Here is a 17,877-nt window from a genome sequence, read left to right on the forward strand (position 1 = left end):
TATATAAAAAAACATGATTGAAAGCATGATTCCTATCAAATAAACTATGTTGAGTACATCTATAAGGTCTGATCGAGAAAATTCAACCTACACCAATAATTTCTAGTAGTGGATGTAGGTGCTCCTAGGGCACCATAGAGTGCGCATGTGTGTGTGTGTGTGTGTGTGTGTGTGTGTGTGTGTGTTTTCATAGCTGTTATAAATCTTCTCGACTTTAGTCTGTGTAGTGCCTTTCTTGGTGACTTCCTTGATTTCAGGAGTTTTGACTCCTTCATTCTCATCCTTGTTCCATATCCAGAACAAGTCCAACTCCTTGGCATTTTTTATATGTAAGGCTGCAATTTCAATGTCAGATCTTGTAATATCACATAAAATTCAAATTCAACTCGGAATAGCTTCTTGTTTAAAATTCAGATTTATGGTCAAATTTATTGTGATCGATCATGTAAACATGTTCGCACCCAAATTAGTAAGCCATATACCAAACCCTAGCCAATTGGGCATGGTCCATGCCAAGCATAGTTACAAAAATTTAAGACCAGCAAATAATGCAATTCTTTCGCTCATTAGAAATTGGAATTTTTCTTGTGTTTTTATCGGCAAAATTAATTAAAAATAAAAACAATTTTTTGCAAATTGGCCAAGGATGCATGTTATACCGACCTACCATCTGAGCCAAGCCTTTCCAAATTGGCTTGCATCATGCTCTTAATTAAGCATGAAGCTATCTAAATGGATAGTTGTTGATCCGACCCATGTGTCTCTTGGAGAGCCTGGACTTGAAAGGATTCTGATAACTTACGAGTTATTTACTAATGTGAGTGGGGTTTTTTTTTCTCCCCCTTCTTAATCTTCTCTATGTGCTCCACCTCAGAGATGATTCAAAAGTCTTGCAAGAGCAGCGGAATGCTGCCCATCATCCCTGTCCAGGCACAGTGTTAGGCATTATGCTTTGGAAAGCAGTTTTTTTACTTGTGACATCTCAAAATGGAAACCATATTCACTGTGTTTGAATGTCCCAGTCCTCAAAATTTAGGGATCAGATTTGAGAAACGAGGATTTTAGAACAAAGGATCTCTTACCCTGTACCCTTTAAGCCATGCCTGAGATCCACATACCCCCCTTCAAAACATGTATAATCCTCGAAAAAGTGAAGACCTGAGATACATCATTTGTATGCCCCAGATCCGAGCACCACCTTAGCAGCTCCCCACACCACATCATGTTCAACAATATGATATTTGAGGCTCTCAAATTTCAATGTTCACCTTTTTTTATTTAGATAATGAACTAAATAGCTGGCCCATAATTTAGTTTTCATCAATTAGCATTTCAACTCAATTTTCAAGATGCAACATCACCCATATAACATTTGTCAAAGATAGCTCGGCCAACTTCCCAATATTGTTTTTTGTATAATAGATATATAATTATAGATAGTATTGAATTTTAATTGGATCTTTTCCAACTTTATTACCTTTTCCATGTGACATGATAAACAAGGCATGATAAATATTGATGAAAACAATACAAAGTGGATCCTAGTAAGGCTTGATGTTCTTAGATTGCGTATGGCTTTCTGTTGAGCAACCTCGTATATCTGCCAAGAGAACATGTGCAAGATCAATTATCTGATGACAAACATTTGTTCACCCTATGAACCTGTAAGAATGGAAACACAAAAATGCATTAGTGAATTTATATCTAACTGTGAACCCTTCAGTTATGAAGGAAATTGATACTGTATTGTTTTGTACACCATGAGGAATAGAAAGGCTACCAAGTAGATATTCTCTCCAAAGTCGTAGAAAAAACAAGTATTGAAAGCATCAGGAGAAATTGAGCATGATGCCAAACCATTACATTGACAACAATCTACCTCACAAAAACATCTTTCAGCCAAAATAATGAGAAGCAATATATGGAAAATGAGAAGCCACACATGTAATAAGTTATTCATTCACTAAATTGATCGAGAATTTAAACATAACAGACAACAACAAGGAAGCATATTTTATTCCTCTGCATAGAGGAGAACATGTCTTAGATGACAAAGACAAAAGAAAACTTTTCTTCCCCAAGTGATGAGGATTGCAAACAGCAGTTGCATGGACTGAGTGATAGAGGTGCAGAGGCATGGACATGGAATAAGTGAAGACCATACCACCCTTGAAAAAATGTTCTTTCAATATTAAGCAATAATGAACATAAAATATATGGTAAACAACATGACCATAAAATGAAACATGAAGCTAAATATTTAAAACCACATCTGATAACAGAAAAAAATTGTCAAGATCCATACCCGACAAGTCATAAAGAATAACAGCCCACAAGGGCTCCTCTCATCTGGTAGGGGTGAATGTCACCAAGTTGACGGTCACAATTTCAAAACCCATGGGTCGTGCCCCTTGCCGCAAGGTCAAAGCTGGGTGTACTCCTCGGTGGGCAGGAGGACCTCAAAGGTTTTACCAACTGGAGGCCAACCAATGTGCAGTTGGTGGAGAGATTTTTCCCTTAGATTAGTAAAAGAAAGAAAACTAAGAAATAAAATTGCAAAAATAAAATAACGTAACTAATATTCAAAATAAGCAATTTTTTTAAATAAATAAAGTAAAATCATTTCCAAAAATCACAATACCATCCATTGTAGGATTTACAAATGAACCAAGCATCTCTCATCTTAGTTCAGCTCAGGAATTAGCTCATTCAAGGTCATATAAGATAATATCCAGTCTTAAAATAACAAGCTTGAGAATGATTGCCTCTGCCGACTCAGACCCCCCCCCCACCACCACCACCACCACACACACACATGCATGCACATGCACATTATACCAATGCAAAGTGAATTGGTGGTTTGGCAAGACGTAAGTATAGGAGGTTGGGACCTTCTTGCTTTATCGTTGTTTAAAAACAAAAAAAAAATATGTTTGTTAAATTAACTTGGGAGTTTAATTCTTCTCTGTTCCAAGTGTTTGCTTTTACAAGTGAGCTAGCTCAAGCTGAGCATGTGACAGAATAAGCTTGGGCTCAGGCTCGAGCTGATACTAAGCCAAGACAAGCCATGAATCTAATGCTAGTACATTAAGTATATGCTAAGCACGGTGTATTTCATAGGCTTAAGCCACACAGCCGCAGGCATTAATGGCCATTTAAGAAAAAGAGGAGGCAGGAAGGTTCTGATTCATTAACACTGCCTCAAAACCCTTATCTGGCTATCAGCAACAAGCTTGGAAAAACATAGGAGAAGCCAAATCCAAATAACACCAAGCAACATCTTATTCCATGTATAAAAGTTTTGGCTTGTTGAATGCAATTCATGAGCTCAAATAAGCTTTTCACAAGTCACGCTGAGCAGTCACTACTAGTCTCGTTTCCAAACCCTAATTGTGATACCATCCCCTTATCAGCTGGACAACAGATGGGATCAAGCCTGGTCAGCTGGACAGGCAAAGGAAAAATCTTGCAAATGCATTAAAAAGTTAGGCTTTCTCGTAAAACTTTAAAAAAAAGAACATTTTTTAGGTGAAAAAGCGGATAAAAAAATGGCCCGAAAAAGGGGGGGAAATATTTATCCAAGACAGTAGCTGATCGAAATCAATCAACACCAGCAAAACTTAACCATAGTTGTCCACAGCCCCTGTGCCCTTGAATGTGTGTGTACAGCTGCCAAGCATTAACCCTTAAGACAATGCTGTAATTTTCGTGCACCATCACAAGCATCATTGCTATGATCAGCAACACCATAGGAACTATCGGCATGGTCATAAATCATCCGTCAAAATTTTGTTTAATATTGTATATCAGAGGCACATTTTCTTATAATGAATGGACAAAAAATGGAACAATATCACTCCATCTTAAATAAGAATCCAGCGGGGCATCCAGTGATTTCTGTGCCATCTTCATGCAGCAAAGAAAGCGTAGCGATGGCACCACAAGTATGCCCTCTGGCTATTGATCACTCAATGCCTTCTTTAGCTCTTTCTTGTTCACCTGCAACATTAGGGAGAAGAAAGTTGCTCACGACCAGTTATAAATTCACCTGCCAAAGAGATGAAAAATGATAAATGGGAAAACAACATACCTTGCCCATTGCATTACGTGGAAGGGAATTCCACAGGAACAATCTTGTTGGCAGCTAAAAGAAAGCAATGTACGGCACAATCAGTCATTTAGCAAAAGCAAAACCATAAGTGAAAGTTTAATAACTTTCAAGCAGAATAAAGGAAGTGATAATTCAAAAGATTATGTATACTTCGATATTGTACATGTCAATAATCTACATCAGTTGAAACCAACTCCGAGTTTTGCAAAATCTAAGAAGGTTATGCACATCCCAAATAACTATCAACAGTAAAATAAGTCATCCTAAACCTGAGAGAACTGGTTTTGGGCAGGAGGGTGATTGGGGCTCAAATGGAATACCCCAATCAGCACTTCTGACTTACCATTAGGGAGGTGTATGTATATACTGAGAGAGAGAAAGAGAGAGAGAGAGAGAGAGAGAGAGATTAACCCTGTACTCATGTTGTACCCACACTGGTATTTTGGTGCTTCAGTACGGGTAGGTTTCAGACTCTATCCATCTTATCCATTTTATGATCCACATCATGTGTAGTCAAAGCTCATGATAAAAAATGTCTAATTATAACTATTTTCATTATTAATCATTAGTTAATTATACATCTTTACTTGTTTTAGACTTCAGTTCATAATTAACAGTTTACAACTTCATATGCAGCACATTTTGTAAAATGTAGTATACTTTGGAATTTTGTTATCCATGTCTCAGTGCTTGTGTGTAGGTGTAGCTATACCTCATAGCATCCTGAACAGTCTTACCACCTAAACCATCCTAAGCAGCTTCAAAGAGCAAAGCTTGCATTTTTGCTTATTCTAACCCATAGTCACTGATATCAAAGATATTTTGAAAATATCACAATATTATCGATATTTCAAGGCCAGCCGATATTTTCCCGAGATTACCTAAAATATCATGATATTTTCCTGAGATATTCTCAAGATTCTCAAAAAACATCTTTTTATATATTTTAAATATCTTTTTTTGTTTTTATATTTTAAAACCTTTTCTAATTGTTTATTTATATTTTTTTAAAGAAAAATACTATAAAACATAGTATTTCTTATCTTTTTATTATTCATAGCTTCTGAGATATTCCCGAGAGGAAAAAAACAACTTTTTAAAATCTCTCCGAGAAAAGCTCTGGGCGAGAAATTACCTTAAACGCTACAGCCTTACAGGTGACTATGATCTAAACTTTTGATGTATTTTCTATAGCTTATTTAGCAGAAAACATGTATTAAATCAACCATTTTTCATCTTTAGATGTAATTTTAAAGCAATAAAGAATCAAGCATTGCATTAAAACATGACGAAGTAAAAATCAATTTTTTCATAAAATTGAGTTGATCCAAAGCATATCTACATGTTTGGATTACACATACAGCACACAGAAACAACAAGTATGCAACATTGAGACAACAATGACACCTATTCTACAATTAATAATCCTAATTGATGGATTTAAGAATCATGATTCCTTAATCACAAGAGCTGACATCCTGAATATTGAGGTTGAGATACCACTTCTGCTTGATTGGGAATGAGGGTGATTGTGTGTGTGTGTGCATATGCATGAAATGCATAACTAAGAAATAATTCATATTTATTGTATAACTTGTTTGTAAGAAATGCACTTTCCACCTGATGTTGGTTATGCTTCAAAGTTTAAACCAATACATAAAAGACTGCTTAAGTTTGAAAAAAGGATGCAACTTCCATGAATCTCAATCAGTAATGTCACTCGAAAGTGCCAAAGAAACTAAAAACTTCATGTGTGTGTGTGTGTGTGTGTGTGTGAGAGAGAGAGAGAGAGAGAGATGTTTCCAACTTCTAAGAAATGAACTGATAGAAAAAGAGCTAGTGAAATACCTTGTAGGGGGCAAGTTTATCCTTTGCCCAGGACCGAAGTTCTTCCAGACTGATGGCTGGCATGAATCCTTGATATGCTTTTGTCTTTGCATCTGCTGCAGGCACAATGATTACGCAGACAGCTTCACCATAGTCTTTATCAGGCAAGCCTAGTACACAACACTCCAACACCATTGGGTGCTGAAAATACAAAACAAAATTTAAATTGATAATTCAGACGTCACTTTCCAAATCAAACTGTTTAGCTTGATTGCATGATACAAGCCACTGTAACTGAACTTTAGAGTTACCTTTCAGCATAAGAATTCAAGCATAGATACATTCCTCAAATAGATTAAGCTCGGTAGCAACAATGGTGGTAAGCTATGTGAAGCCAAATAGGAATTAGAAACCTAAAAATTATGCAAAATCATCCAAGTATTTATCAACAGGGATGATACCTACACTTAAAGTAGGGTCAATTAGATTGTCATGAAAGAGGCCTATGTAGAATGGGACAGTGATTGCAGATTGAGCTAGTAACTGTGCATGTTTCTGATCTTATTGTAAGGCACATTTTAGATGTCCAATTGTCAGATTATCAAAGTTTGATATGCATTTTTTACATTTACACAGAAGTCAGGGTAGGGAGGTCCAATATTTGCCAGTTCTCTGTATTAAGTACTGCATGCCAAAAAGTCATATGCTTGCCCAATTTGTTTCTGCATAAAAGAAGCCTTCCAAAGGAAGAGATTACAACTTCAAGGCAAGAAATGCATTTGTCCAGAACTTGAAGAGATGAATGGGCACATAGTACTGTCTGTAATGAAACAACAAGTGCACAAATACAATGCCACAAGGTGGCTACAAAGGTCACACTCACAAGTACAAAAGCTTCTAATGAGCCAAATATAAAGAGCCACTAAGGGCTAACACAATCTCTCAAAAAAAGTAAGAACACATAAAAAATAATAGGAGCTTTTATTAAATATGCTTGGCAACAAGCATAACATATACAAAGGGAAGGAGCAAGAATCTGGCCCAACTAGCTCTTAGGCCAGCCCCAACTGCTAGAAATAGTTGGACCAGCACCCAATACAGGTACAACACTCCATTACAAAATAATAATAATAATAATAAAAGGAATAAATGAAACATAAAGTCGTCAATCTCTAGTGGACGGACACCTGTTACAAGCTGAAATTACTGAAATACCCCTGATGGGTATTTTGGTATACATACATAGTAACAGACACATGTATACAACTTCAATATATATATATATATATATATATATATATATATATATATATATATATATATATATATATATATATACAATACATTTTAACACCCCCCCCCTCAAACTTACGGTGTGATCACCGAAAGTTTGTCAAGAGGAAAATAAAATCGATGTGACGGAAGCACCTTGGTGAAGAAGTCTCCTAGTTGATATTCAGAAGTAACATAAGGTAGAATGATGGTATGCTTCATAAATTCTTCACGTATATAGTGAAAATTCATTTCAATATGCCTGGTTATTTCATGAAATATATGATTGCTAGCTATGTATATTGCACTCTTATTATAACAACAGAGTCCGGAAGGTGTCTAAAGATGAACACTAATGTCTTCAAGTAATCTACGCAACCAAACGATCTCTGATGTTGTCGTAGCCATCGCACGGTACTCGGCTTTATTGAATAATAAATATATTTTTTGTTGCTTTTTACACTTCCACGACACTAGAGAATCACCTATAAAAACACAAAAACCAGTAGTTGAGCGTCGATCATTTGGATCTCCTCCTCAATTTGAGTCAGAATAAGCAATCAACTCAAGAGAGGAAAAAGAAGATAACAAAAGACCTCTAGAGATAGAGGTTTGTAAATATCTAACAATTCTCATCACAACACTCATGTGAACTGTGGTGGGAAAATGTTGGAATTGACTAACAGTATGAATTGCGCCTAGTAATAGTTAAATAAGTCAGAGCATCAATCATTTGACTATATGGAGTAGGATCATCCAAAGGTGTCCAATCATTAATCTTCATTTTGGCATTAATAACTTCAGGTGTGTCCACTCTTTTTTATCAATAATGTCTCAATAATATCATTAGCAAACCTAGTTTGAGAAAACAAGTATCCTCTAGGAAAGTAAGCAACCTCAATTCAAAGAAAATTATTTGAAAAATCCAAGATCAGACATTTCAAAATATTTTTTGAGGATATAATTAATATCCTTTAGTCCATGTTTGTCTTCACCTATAATGATCATATCATCTACATAAAGAATAAGTATAACAATTCCTGCATCGGATTTCTTAGTAAACATAGCAGTATCAGTATAACAAGATTTAAAACCAAGCTTTAGCATAACAGAACTAAAGTGATCATTTCAGACTGTAAGTGCTTGTTTCAAACCATAAAAAGCTTTTCTCAATTGAAGTACCTTACCAGAGGGGACTTCATATCTAGGAGGTGAATCTATATAAACTTCTTCTTTTAAATCTTCATTTAAAAATGCATTTTTTTTTTATATAGGCCAACCTTTAATAGCAGCAACAATAACAAGGGTCTTAACCGAAGTCATCCTAGCTACTGGTGCAAATGTCTCATCATATTCTAACCCGTATTCTTGTGCATACCCTTTGGCAACTAACCGGACATTGTTTCTTTCTAGGGTCCCATCACTCTTAATTTTGACTTTATATACCCATCTACAACTTATAGTTTTCTCACCTTTAGGCAAATAAAAAACTTCCCAAGTCATGGATTTTTCGAGTACTCCTGATTCGTCATTCATAGCTTTTACCCATTCGAGATATTCATTTGCTTGTTTATATGTGGTAAGTTCAAAATAGGTCAAAATTCTAGCTAAACAAACCCTATATTAGGTGAAAATGATTCATATGAAACAAATCTATCAGGGGGTCAAGAAGTCCTATATGATCTTTTGACTCCTTCGGTTTGTTGATTTTCTAAGGTAGAGTACCTTTCTAAGGCATTTGGTTGACTATCATTGTCACGTCTTCTATATCGAATTATGCTAGGTCCTCTAGTTTCAATATTTTTACCATCAAGATTTGATTGAGGCTCTTCATCTCTATCATTCTCATATGAAGAATCGCCCTTACTTTGAGGCAATAATTCAAGCAAAAAAGAATACTCAGTCTTTCTTAGGCATATTTTGAAAAAAAAAATCATTTTCCAAAAAGCAAACATTCCTAGATATATAAAGTTTGTGATTCTTGAAATCAAAACATCTAAAACCTTTTTGAGTTTCTCCATATCCAAAGAAAATACACGGTATGACTTTGGAAGAGAGTTTATCATTTTTGTCAGTGAGAACAAAGCACTTGCATCTAAAAGGTCTTAATCTAAGATAATCAGGAGAAACTTTAACAAAAATTTTATAAGGAGAGATGTTTTGAAGCTTAGATGACGAAAGTCGGTTGATGAGATATACGACCGTCAAATATGCTTCAGCCCAAAAATGTTTTGGAACATCTTTTGTAATTAAAAGGGTTCTAGTAGTTTCAATTATGTGCCTATGTTTTATCTTGGCTAATTTGTTTTGTTGAGGAATATAGGCACGTGATCTTTGATGAATAATTCCATTATTTTCAAAATAAATTTCGAAATCATTTGACATAAATTTTCCAAAAGAGTCGGAGCAGAAGATAGAAATTTGGGTCTCAAATTGGTTTTTGATAAAGTTATGGTATTTTTTAAAGTTCTCAAAAACCTCATTTTTTGGCTTAAGTATATTCATGAGTATCTTATATAGTCATCAACAAATAATACATAATAAGAGAAACCACCTTTAGATAAAATACGAGAAGGTCCCCATACATCCGAGTGCACTAATTCAAATGATTTAAAAGAAAAAAATATTCTTTTTGGAAAGGAAAGAGCCTTCATTTTGCCAACAATATAATCCTCACAATGAAATTCTTCATTATAAAATTTGCTTAAATGGGGTACATGAGATAATTTTGACAAACTAGGATATCCCAATCTTTGATGTCATAAAGCTAAATTTACATTTTGAATATTATAAATGTAGAAGATGAACCGAACCTGAGAGAGAGAGAGAGGGAGAGAGAAAGAGAGAGAGAGACAGCTGTGCAAAGAAAACAGAAAACTTAATCCTCATTAGGGCTTCTCTCTATATTAAATAGAGAGAGGCAAAACAAAGAAATTACAACTAAGACCTTATGAAAAAAGTATTTCAGAAAACCTCTAATAAGGAACAACTTAACCTAAAAACCACCTATTCTCAACACTCCCCCTCAAGCTGGAGCATAGATATCTATCATGCTCAGCTTGTCACAGCATCTGGAAAAATTAGGCCTAGCAAGAGGCTTTGTAAACATATCTGCAACTTGGTCTTCAGACTTTAGGTATTTTGTAGTGATATGACCAGCTTGAATCATATCTCTTACATAGTGACAATCAACCTCAATGTGCTTTGTTCTCTCATGAAAGACAGGATTGTTTGCTATATATGTTGCCGCTTTGTTATCACACATCATGGTCATTGGAGAGGAAACCTTCACCTGGAGATCATTAAGAACAGTGCGAACCCATATCAATTCAGCAGTTGTTTGGGCCATAGCCTGATATTCTGATTCTGCACTCGACCTGGAAACCACATTTTGTTTCTTACTTCTCCATGAAATCAAGTTGTCTCCCAAAAACACACAGAATCCTGTGGTAGACTTTCTATCTACTACAGATCCAGCATAGTCAGCATCAGAATAAGCTACTATCTCCAGAGTTCCACCTTTCTTGAACAATAACCCCTTTCCAGGAGAGGATTTTAGATATCTGAGAATCATTATGGCTGCATTCCAGTGTACCTCAGTTGGTTTGTCCATGAACTGGCTAACTTTGCTTACTGCTAAAGCAATATCTGGTCTGGTCACAGTTACATATAGTAACTTCCCTACTAGGGAGCGATAGCGTTTGCTATCAACAGGTTTTGACCCTTCTTCAACCAACTGAACTTTATGGTCCATGGGAATATTTGCTGGTTTAGCTTCCAACATGCCTGTTTCCTTTAATAAGTCAAGAACATACTTCCGTTGAGACAGAACCATCCCTTCACGGCTTCTAGCAACTTCTATGCCCAGAAAATACCTGAGTGAACCAAGGTCTTTTGTAACAAAGTGTTTGTGAAGATGAGCTTTTGTGGCTTCAATAGCTTTCACATCATCTCCTGTAAGAATGATGTCATCCACATATACTACCATAACAACGATGCCAGAGCTAGTTTTCTTTATAAAAAGAGTATGATCTGCTGCTGATCTGTTAAAACCAAAGCTTGACATCACTTCAAACAACTTTTGAAACCATGCACGAGGACTTTGTTTCAAGCCATAAATCGCCTTTCTCAATTTGCACACCTTATGACACTCCCCCTCAACCTCAAAACCTGAAGGTTGTTGCATGTAAACGGTCTCGGAGAGATCCCCATAAAGAAATGCATTTTTCACATCTAATTGACACAAGTTCCAGCCATGCTGAACAGCTACTGAGAGAACAAGACGGATGGTACCCATCCGTGCAACAGGAGAAAACGTTTCAAAGAAGTCAATTCCATATGTCTGGGTATATCCTTTCGCGACTAATCTGGCCTTGTACCTTTCAATAGAACCATCAGATTTGTACTTTATTGTATATACCCATTTACAACCAACAATGTCAGCATCTGCTGGGGAATCAACTAGATCCCAGGTATGCTGAGATACCAAAGCCATCATTTCTTCTTGCATAGCCATCTTCCAGCGATTATCAAGTGCTGCCTGCTGATAGTTCAGAGGAATGGTTTCAGCAGACAAGGCTGAAATAAAAGACTTCATCTTATGTCCAATTCTGGCATGGGAGACAAAATGAGCTATGGGATATAAGGTGCATTGTCTTGTCCCTTTTCGTAGAGCAATAGGCCTGTTATCATCATCCTGAAGAACACTATTGTCAGTAGAACTTACCTCAGGAGAAGAAGAAGATGAAGGCTCTTGCGGAAGTGGAGCTCTACGCACATATACCAATGGAGGATTATTAAATCTGGAAGAGGATGAAGTTTGGTTCGGTAAGGAGGGCACAGATTCCAAAGGAAAAGGAGGTATAGGTAATGGAAAAGACTCAGCTGGATCAACCTGCAGCGGAGAACCGGAACTAGAGTAATATGGAGAGGATTCCAGGAAAGATACGTCTGCACTGACATACTCTCGGCGAGAAATAGGATCATAACATCGATAGCCCTTCTGATTTTTCGGATAACCAATAAATATGCATTTTGTAGCTTGAGTTGCTAATTTATCACGGTCAGGGCCAAGTTTATGAACAAAACAGACACATCCAAATATTTTTGGTGAGAAAGAAAAAAGTGGGGCATTAGGTTTTAGGATATGTAATGGAATTTGATCAGCCACAGAAGACGAAGGCATGCGGTTGATCAGATAGCAAGCAGTGGTAATCGCATCACCCCAGTATGACGCAGGAACATTGGATTGAATCATAATGGTCCTTGCAACATCAAGGAGGTGCCGATGTTTTCGCTCAGCCACCCCATTTTGTTGAGATGTATAGGCACAGGAAGTTTGGGGTTGGATGCCATGATCTTGGTAAAATTGTAACAGATCTTTGGATTTAAACTCAAGAGCATTATCAGTGCGAACAATCTTGACACTAGATTCAAACTGAGTTTTTATTTCAAGAATTAGGGATTTGATAAGACTTGGAACATCAGATCGTTCTTTTATTAAAAATACCCATGATAACTTAGAGAAATCATCAACAATAACAAGATAATACCGACACTGAGTCCTAGTAGGAATCTTACTAGGACCCCATACATCTGCATGAAGAAGTTCAAAAACTTTATTACTCGACTGACTCTGACTCAAAGGGAACGAACTTCGATGATGCTTGCCCAACTGACATGCTTCACACTGAAATGATGTGGTGAAAGGAATCTGAGGAAAGACCGACCGAAGCTTTGACAATGAAGGATGACCAAGACGACGATGCCACTGAACAGGGCTGAATGAATGGTCCAATGCAGCATGAACAGAACCCATTGGATGATGTAGGTAGTAAATTCCATTTTCTTCATAGCCTCCACCAATCTTCTTCCCCGTCAGCAAATCCTGAAAATGACAACCCATTGGATCAAATATTACTCTACAATTTTGTTCTTTTATAAGGCAACTAACAGAAAGTAAACTTTGAGGAAAGTTTGGAGCATGAAGTGCATTTTTCAACTGTAATGAGGAGGATATAGAAATATTTCCCTGACCAACAACCGGGGAGGAGCTCCCATCGGCTAATGAGACTCCAAGTTGAGCCTTAATGACCTTTAGATCTGAAAAAACACGAGAATTTCCACACAAATGTCTGGATGCACCAGAGTCAATAACCCACTTACTATCATTCGGATGGAGATGATTCCCGGTTGAATAGGCAATACCAGCTACAGGAGAACTGGAACTCAAAGGTCGGAGAGCAATCAACTCATCATATTCCGCACGACTAAGAGTGATATTATTTTCATTTGCAGTGATATTATCTTGTGCATTAGTTGCCTCAATAGTAGTAACATGAGCTTTAGGATTATATGACTTTGATGCAGAAGAGAGTGGCCGACCATGCTTATCCCAACAACGATCTTCTAAATGACCAGATTTTCCACAGAATGTACATTGAAGCTTTCCTCTGCCTCCCATACCACGTCCACGTCCTCGTCCTCTGATATTCTGAATATTTCCACGGCCATAACTAGATGGGGCAACAAGAGCAGATGTCTGAGTCACAGGCTGAGATTGTGGCAGAGATATCGCAAGTCTACTCAGACGATTGTAAGCGTCAGCAAGAGTGGGAACATTTGAACCAGTCAACATTTGAATTTTTGCAACCGAAAAATCTGAAGAGAGACCTGTAAGAAAACGAGCAACCATGGTTTGTTCTTGATGATCCTTTTGCTTCGAGCAACACAAAGGCCGGTGAGCATTAAGTCTTTCAAACACAGCTTTGACAGAGGCATAGTACTGGGCCAAGGTCTGATCTCCCTGTTGCAAGTTATATATTTCTTGTTCGACTTGTAGGACACGACTCACATTCATTTCTTGTGAGTATGTATCACGAAGATTGTCCCACATTAGTTTGGTTGTATTATAGTAGATCAATCCATCTGCAATATGGGGTTCGACATGTTCATGATCCATGACATAACTATGTCATTATCTTCATCCCAAGTAACATATTTTCCCAATTTCTCAATGGGTTCGCCATCCAACAAAATATGTTTTCGACGATGTCCAGATACCGACATCATAAAAGTTCTGGACCACCTGGCATAGTTGGTTTCATTCAACCTAACAGAGGAGCCATACGAGAAGGGGTTGGCAAACGCCTTATACTCCCCAATATGTTCCATTTTAGAATCACCTTTCGACGTTTCAGCCATACCAAAAAAAAAAACTCACTTGAACAACAAGTGTTCAAAAAAAAAATTCTTCAACTCAGCAGGAAACCACTCCTGCTGTTCCACAACATAAAAATCAATCCAGCATGAAATCACATTTGCTATTTTCCATGACAGAAGAGTAACTTCAACACTCGACACAACAGGGAGTTAAAAAAAAATTCAATTGCTGCCACAAAAATTTCGATCCTTGCTGCACCCAAACACATCACCACACATGATAAAATGCAGTCGCAAGACACACTGTTAACCAAAACTTGTTGTTCTCCAACATATACGACATGACATCCAGTAAATATCACACAAAATCAGCTTCTGCAAGAACTCAACACTTACGGCCACAAAAAAAATAAATTCTGTTGCTCCCAAACAGCAGGAACACACCTCGACGAGAATTCAGCACTCACGACAACAGAAAAAAATTCTGTTATTTCCACCCATCAGGAATATCCTTCGACATGTTATGAACCAACACACAACTCGTCATAGCAGCAGGAAGACTCGGCACCACCAGGTCGCAGCAAACTCCCAACAGCGTAGGTATTCACGAGGAGAGAAAACAAAAGAAAACAAGGAGATACGACACCCACAGCAGGCATCCACGACGAGCACGAGGAGATACGACCCCCACAGCAGGCATCCACACCCAGCAGATGATACGACACCCACAGCAGGCATCCACGACCAGCAGAATGCCAAAAAAAATATTTAAAGTGCTGACCTGATTAGATCATTACTCAGCGTGATCGAAGTTTGATCATGATCATGAAAGCCTCCTTGAATCGACTGAGATCTGGTAGAGCACGATCACACCCACGTCACAGTCGATATCTCGATCACGCTCCCACTTCACAGTCGATCACGTTCCCACGATCGGCTGTGGCTCTGATACCATGTAGAAGATGAACCGAACCTGAGAGAGAGAGAGAGAGGGAGAGAGAGAGAGAGACGGCTGTGCAAAGAAAACAGAAAACTTAATCCTCATTAGGGCTTCTCTCTATATTAAATAGAGAGAGGCAAAACAAAGAAATTACAACTAAGACCTTATGAAAAAAGTATTTCAGAAAACCTCTAATAAGGAACAACTTAACCTAAAAACCACCTATTCTCAACAATAACAAAAACTGTTTTTTGGAAGAAGAAGACAATCTATATAGTAAAGGTCTCCTTTTCTATACCCTTCCCCAATCTGCTTCTCAAACTAAAGATCCTGCATAAAACACTTTTTGGATGAGGAGACCCTACACCCATGGTTGGTAGAAAAAAGATTTAATTTTAGCTTGTAACAAGTTTAGCTTTTGGAATAAAGAATTTCAAAGTGTTTTCAAAATTTTCAATGCTTTTTATGCTAAGAGAGGATCCATCAGCGGTAAAATCATTTTTTTTGTGTTGAATTAATGCAACATTCAGAAAGTAAAGAGGAATGTAGAGTCATATGAAATGAGGCTCCATAATCCAAAAGTCATGAAACCTTACCGGGAGGCGATGATGTAGAGACTACGACACCGAAGAGAGGAAACTATTTGATTAGTAGATAAAGGGCCTCCATAATTTAAGAGAATATGGTTTCAATAGATTTTGAATCTTCATTAGTTTCACTTCTTTCTTCGTGAGACGCTCCCACAGATGCCACCTTTTTTTTTTCTCTTCCTTTGAACTTAGGGTTCAATAGATTTTGAATCTTCATTAGTTTCACTTCTTTCTTCGTGAGACGCTCCCACAGATGCCACCTTTTTTTTTTCTCTTCCTTTGAACTTAGGGCAAAATGGCTTAATATGACCCGATTCTCCACAATTATGACAAGTCAATATAGTTCTATTTTTGTTGTCATCATATCTAGGTTTCCCATTGTAAGGCTTTGAAAAATTGGGTGGTTTATAACATGGTTGCCAGTTGAGGAAGCGGGAGCGGGAAGCGAGGCACTTTCAAAATTTTAAGCGGGAAGCATGGGACCACTTAGGAGCAAATCGGGAATCGTCTCAGAAGCGACCTAGGAAGAGAGGGGGAAGCAAAAAAATAAAAAATACAAAAAAAATACAAAAAAATGAAAAAAAATGGGGGAAGCATGGAAGAAGCGCGGGAGAAGCGTGCTTCCCATAAAAGGGAAGTGTGCTTCCCATAAAAAGGAAGTGTGTTTCCCATTAAAGGGAAGTGTGCTTCACATAAAAGGGAAGCACACTTCCCATTAAAAAATGGTGCTTCCCCGCGCGTTTCAGAAGTGCGACGTTTCGCGCTTCCCATGAGAAACAATTATTCCAAATTTTTAGAGGACTAAGACCAAATTTGAACAAGTTCGGGTCAATATTATTCATAGAGAAAAACCTCTTCTTTTGCATGAGGTCTTGGCTCAAGTCTGCATGGAGGAGACAAGACTTAAATCGATGTATGAATCTAAAGAGACAAAGGATAATGTGTTGGCCGTCTCAAGACCGAATGCTAATACAAATGTTTATAAACCAAAGTTACCGGAAGTGCCTAGGTAAGTGGGGAAGCGCGTATTTCTTTCATTATTAAGCATCATTTAGAGACTCTCATATAGGCTCAAGTTTAGCTAATTGATCCCAAAGCCTCTTGAGGGTACTATAGTATTCCCTCACGATCTTATCACATTGTTTGCAATTATGTACCTTGTCTTTGAGATCCATTTGTTTGTCACATCTTTTTGAGTATATGTTTGTTTAACATATTCCCAAGCCTCATCGGCTCTTTCAAATTCAAGAATATTGGAGCAAAGCTCATCATGCATACTACCCATAAAGAGGAAAAGAACCTTGGCATGACCTACTTCCCACTCTTTATAGGCTTTTTTGTAATCAATTATAGCCTTTTCTTTTTCAATCCCCTTAAAGCTTTCTTCTTTGGATCCACCATCGGCTTCAATAACCAATTTTATGAGAATTGGTTGTGGTTCCAATGCGGATCCATCAACAAAATACCATAAATCTTTATCCATGAGGATTCTTTTCACTCTCGCGGCCCATATATAGTTTTTTCCATCAAATTTGATGGGAACAACCGTTACAATTTCTTTATCGGTCATAGTGGAGGAAAGAATAGAAATAAGAATAAGAAGAAAGTAGAGAAAAAGTGTTGATGAAGTTTGATGGTGCACTTCCTGAGAAAACGAACCAATGCTCCACCAATCCCACAAATCTCCTCCTCAAGCTTTTGCCCAAGAGCACCAAAGGCTCTGATGCCATGTAATGAAACAAGTGCACAAATACAATGCCACAAGGTGGCTACAAAGGTACACACTCACAAGTACAAAAGCCTCTAATAGGCCAAATACAAAGAGCCACTAAGGGCTAACACGCAATCTTTCAAAAGAGTAAGAACGCAAAAAATAATAGGAGCTTTTATTAAATATGCTTGGCAATAAGCATAACATATACAAGGGGAAGAAGAGCCTTTAAATAGGCACTCCATGCAACAAGGGGCTGGCCCAA

The 17,877-nt window shown here is 37.4% G+C and overlaps 1 protein-coding gene across 2 annotated transcripts in view; it reads right to left on the reverse strand.

The window, feature by feature from the left end:
• Positions 1 to 3,591: 3,591 nt before the first annotated feature.
• Positions 3,592 to 17,877, reverse strand: part of AAE13 (AMP-dependent synthetase and ligase family protein) — a 59,788-nt gene continuing 45,502 nt past the window's right edge. For both annotated transcript variants that reach the window (XM_089988585.1, XM_089988584.1), the window contains exons 15-17: positions 5,960 to 6,139; positions 4,091 to 4,144; positions 3,592 to 3,999 (exon numbers count right to left, since the gene is read on the reverse strand). In XM_089988585.1, coding sequence (XP_089844711.1) covers positions 3,958 to 3,999; positions 4,091 to 4,144; positions 5,960 to 6,139 — 276 coding nt within the window. In that variant the 3' untranslated portion in view covers positions 3,592 to 3,957. The remainder of the gene's footprint in view (positions 4,000 to 4,090; positions 4,145 to 5,959; positions 6,140 to 17,877) is intronic.

This window comes from Nuphar pumila, chromosome 15 (assembly GCF_984573655.1).
Source record: "Nuphar pumila chromosome 15, dmNupPumi1.hap1.1, whole genome shotgun sequence".
Classification (NCBI taxonomy): Eukaryota; Viridiplantae; Streptophyta; class Magnoliopsida; order Nymphaeales; family Nymphaeaceae; genus Nuphar; species Nuphar pumila.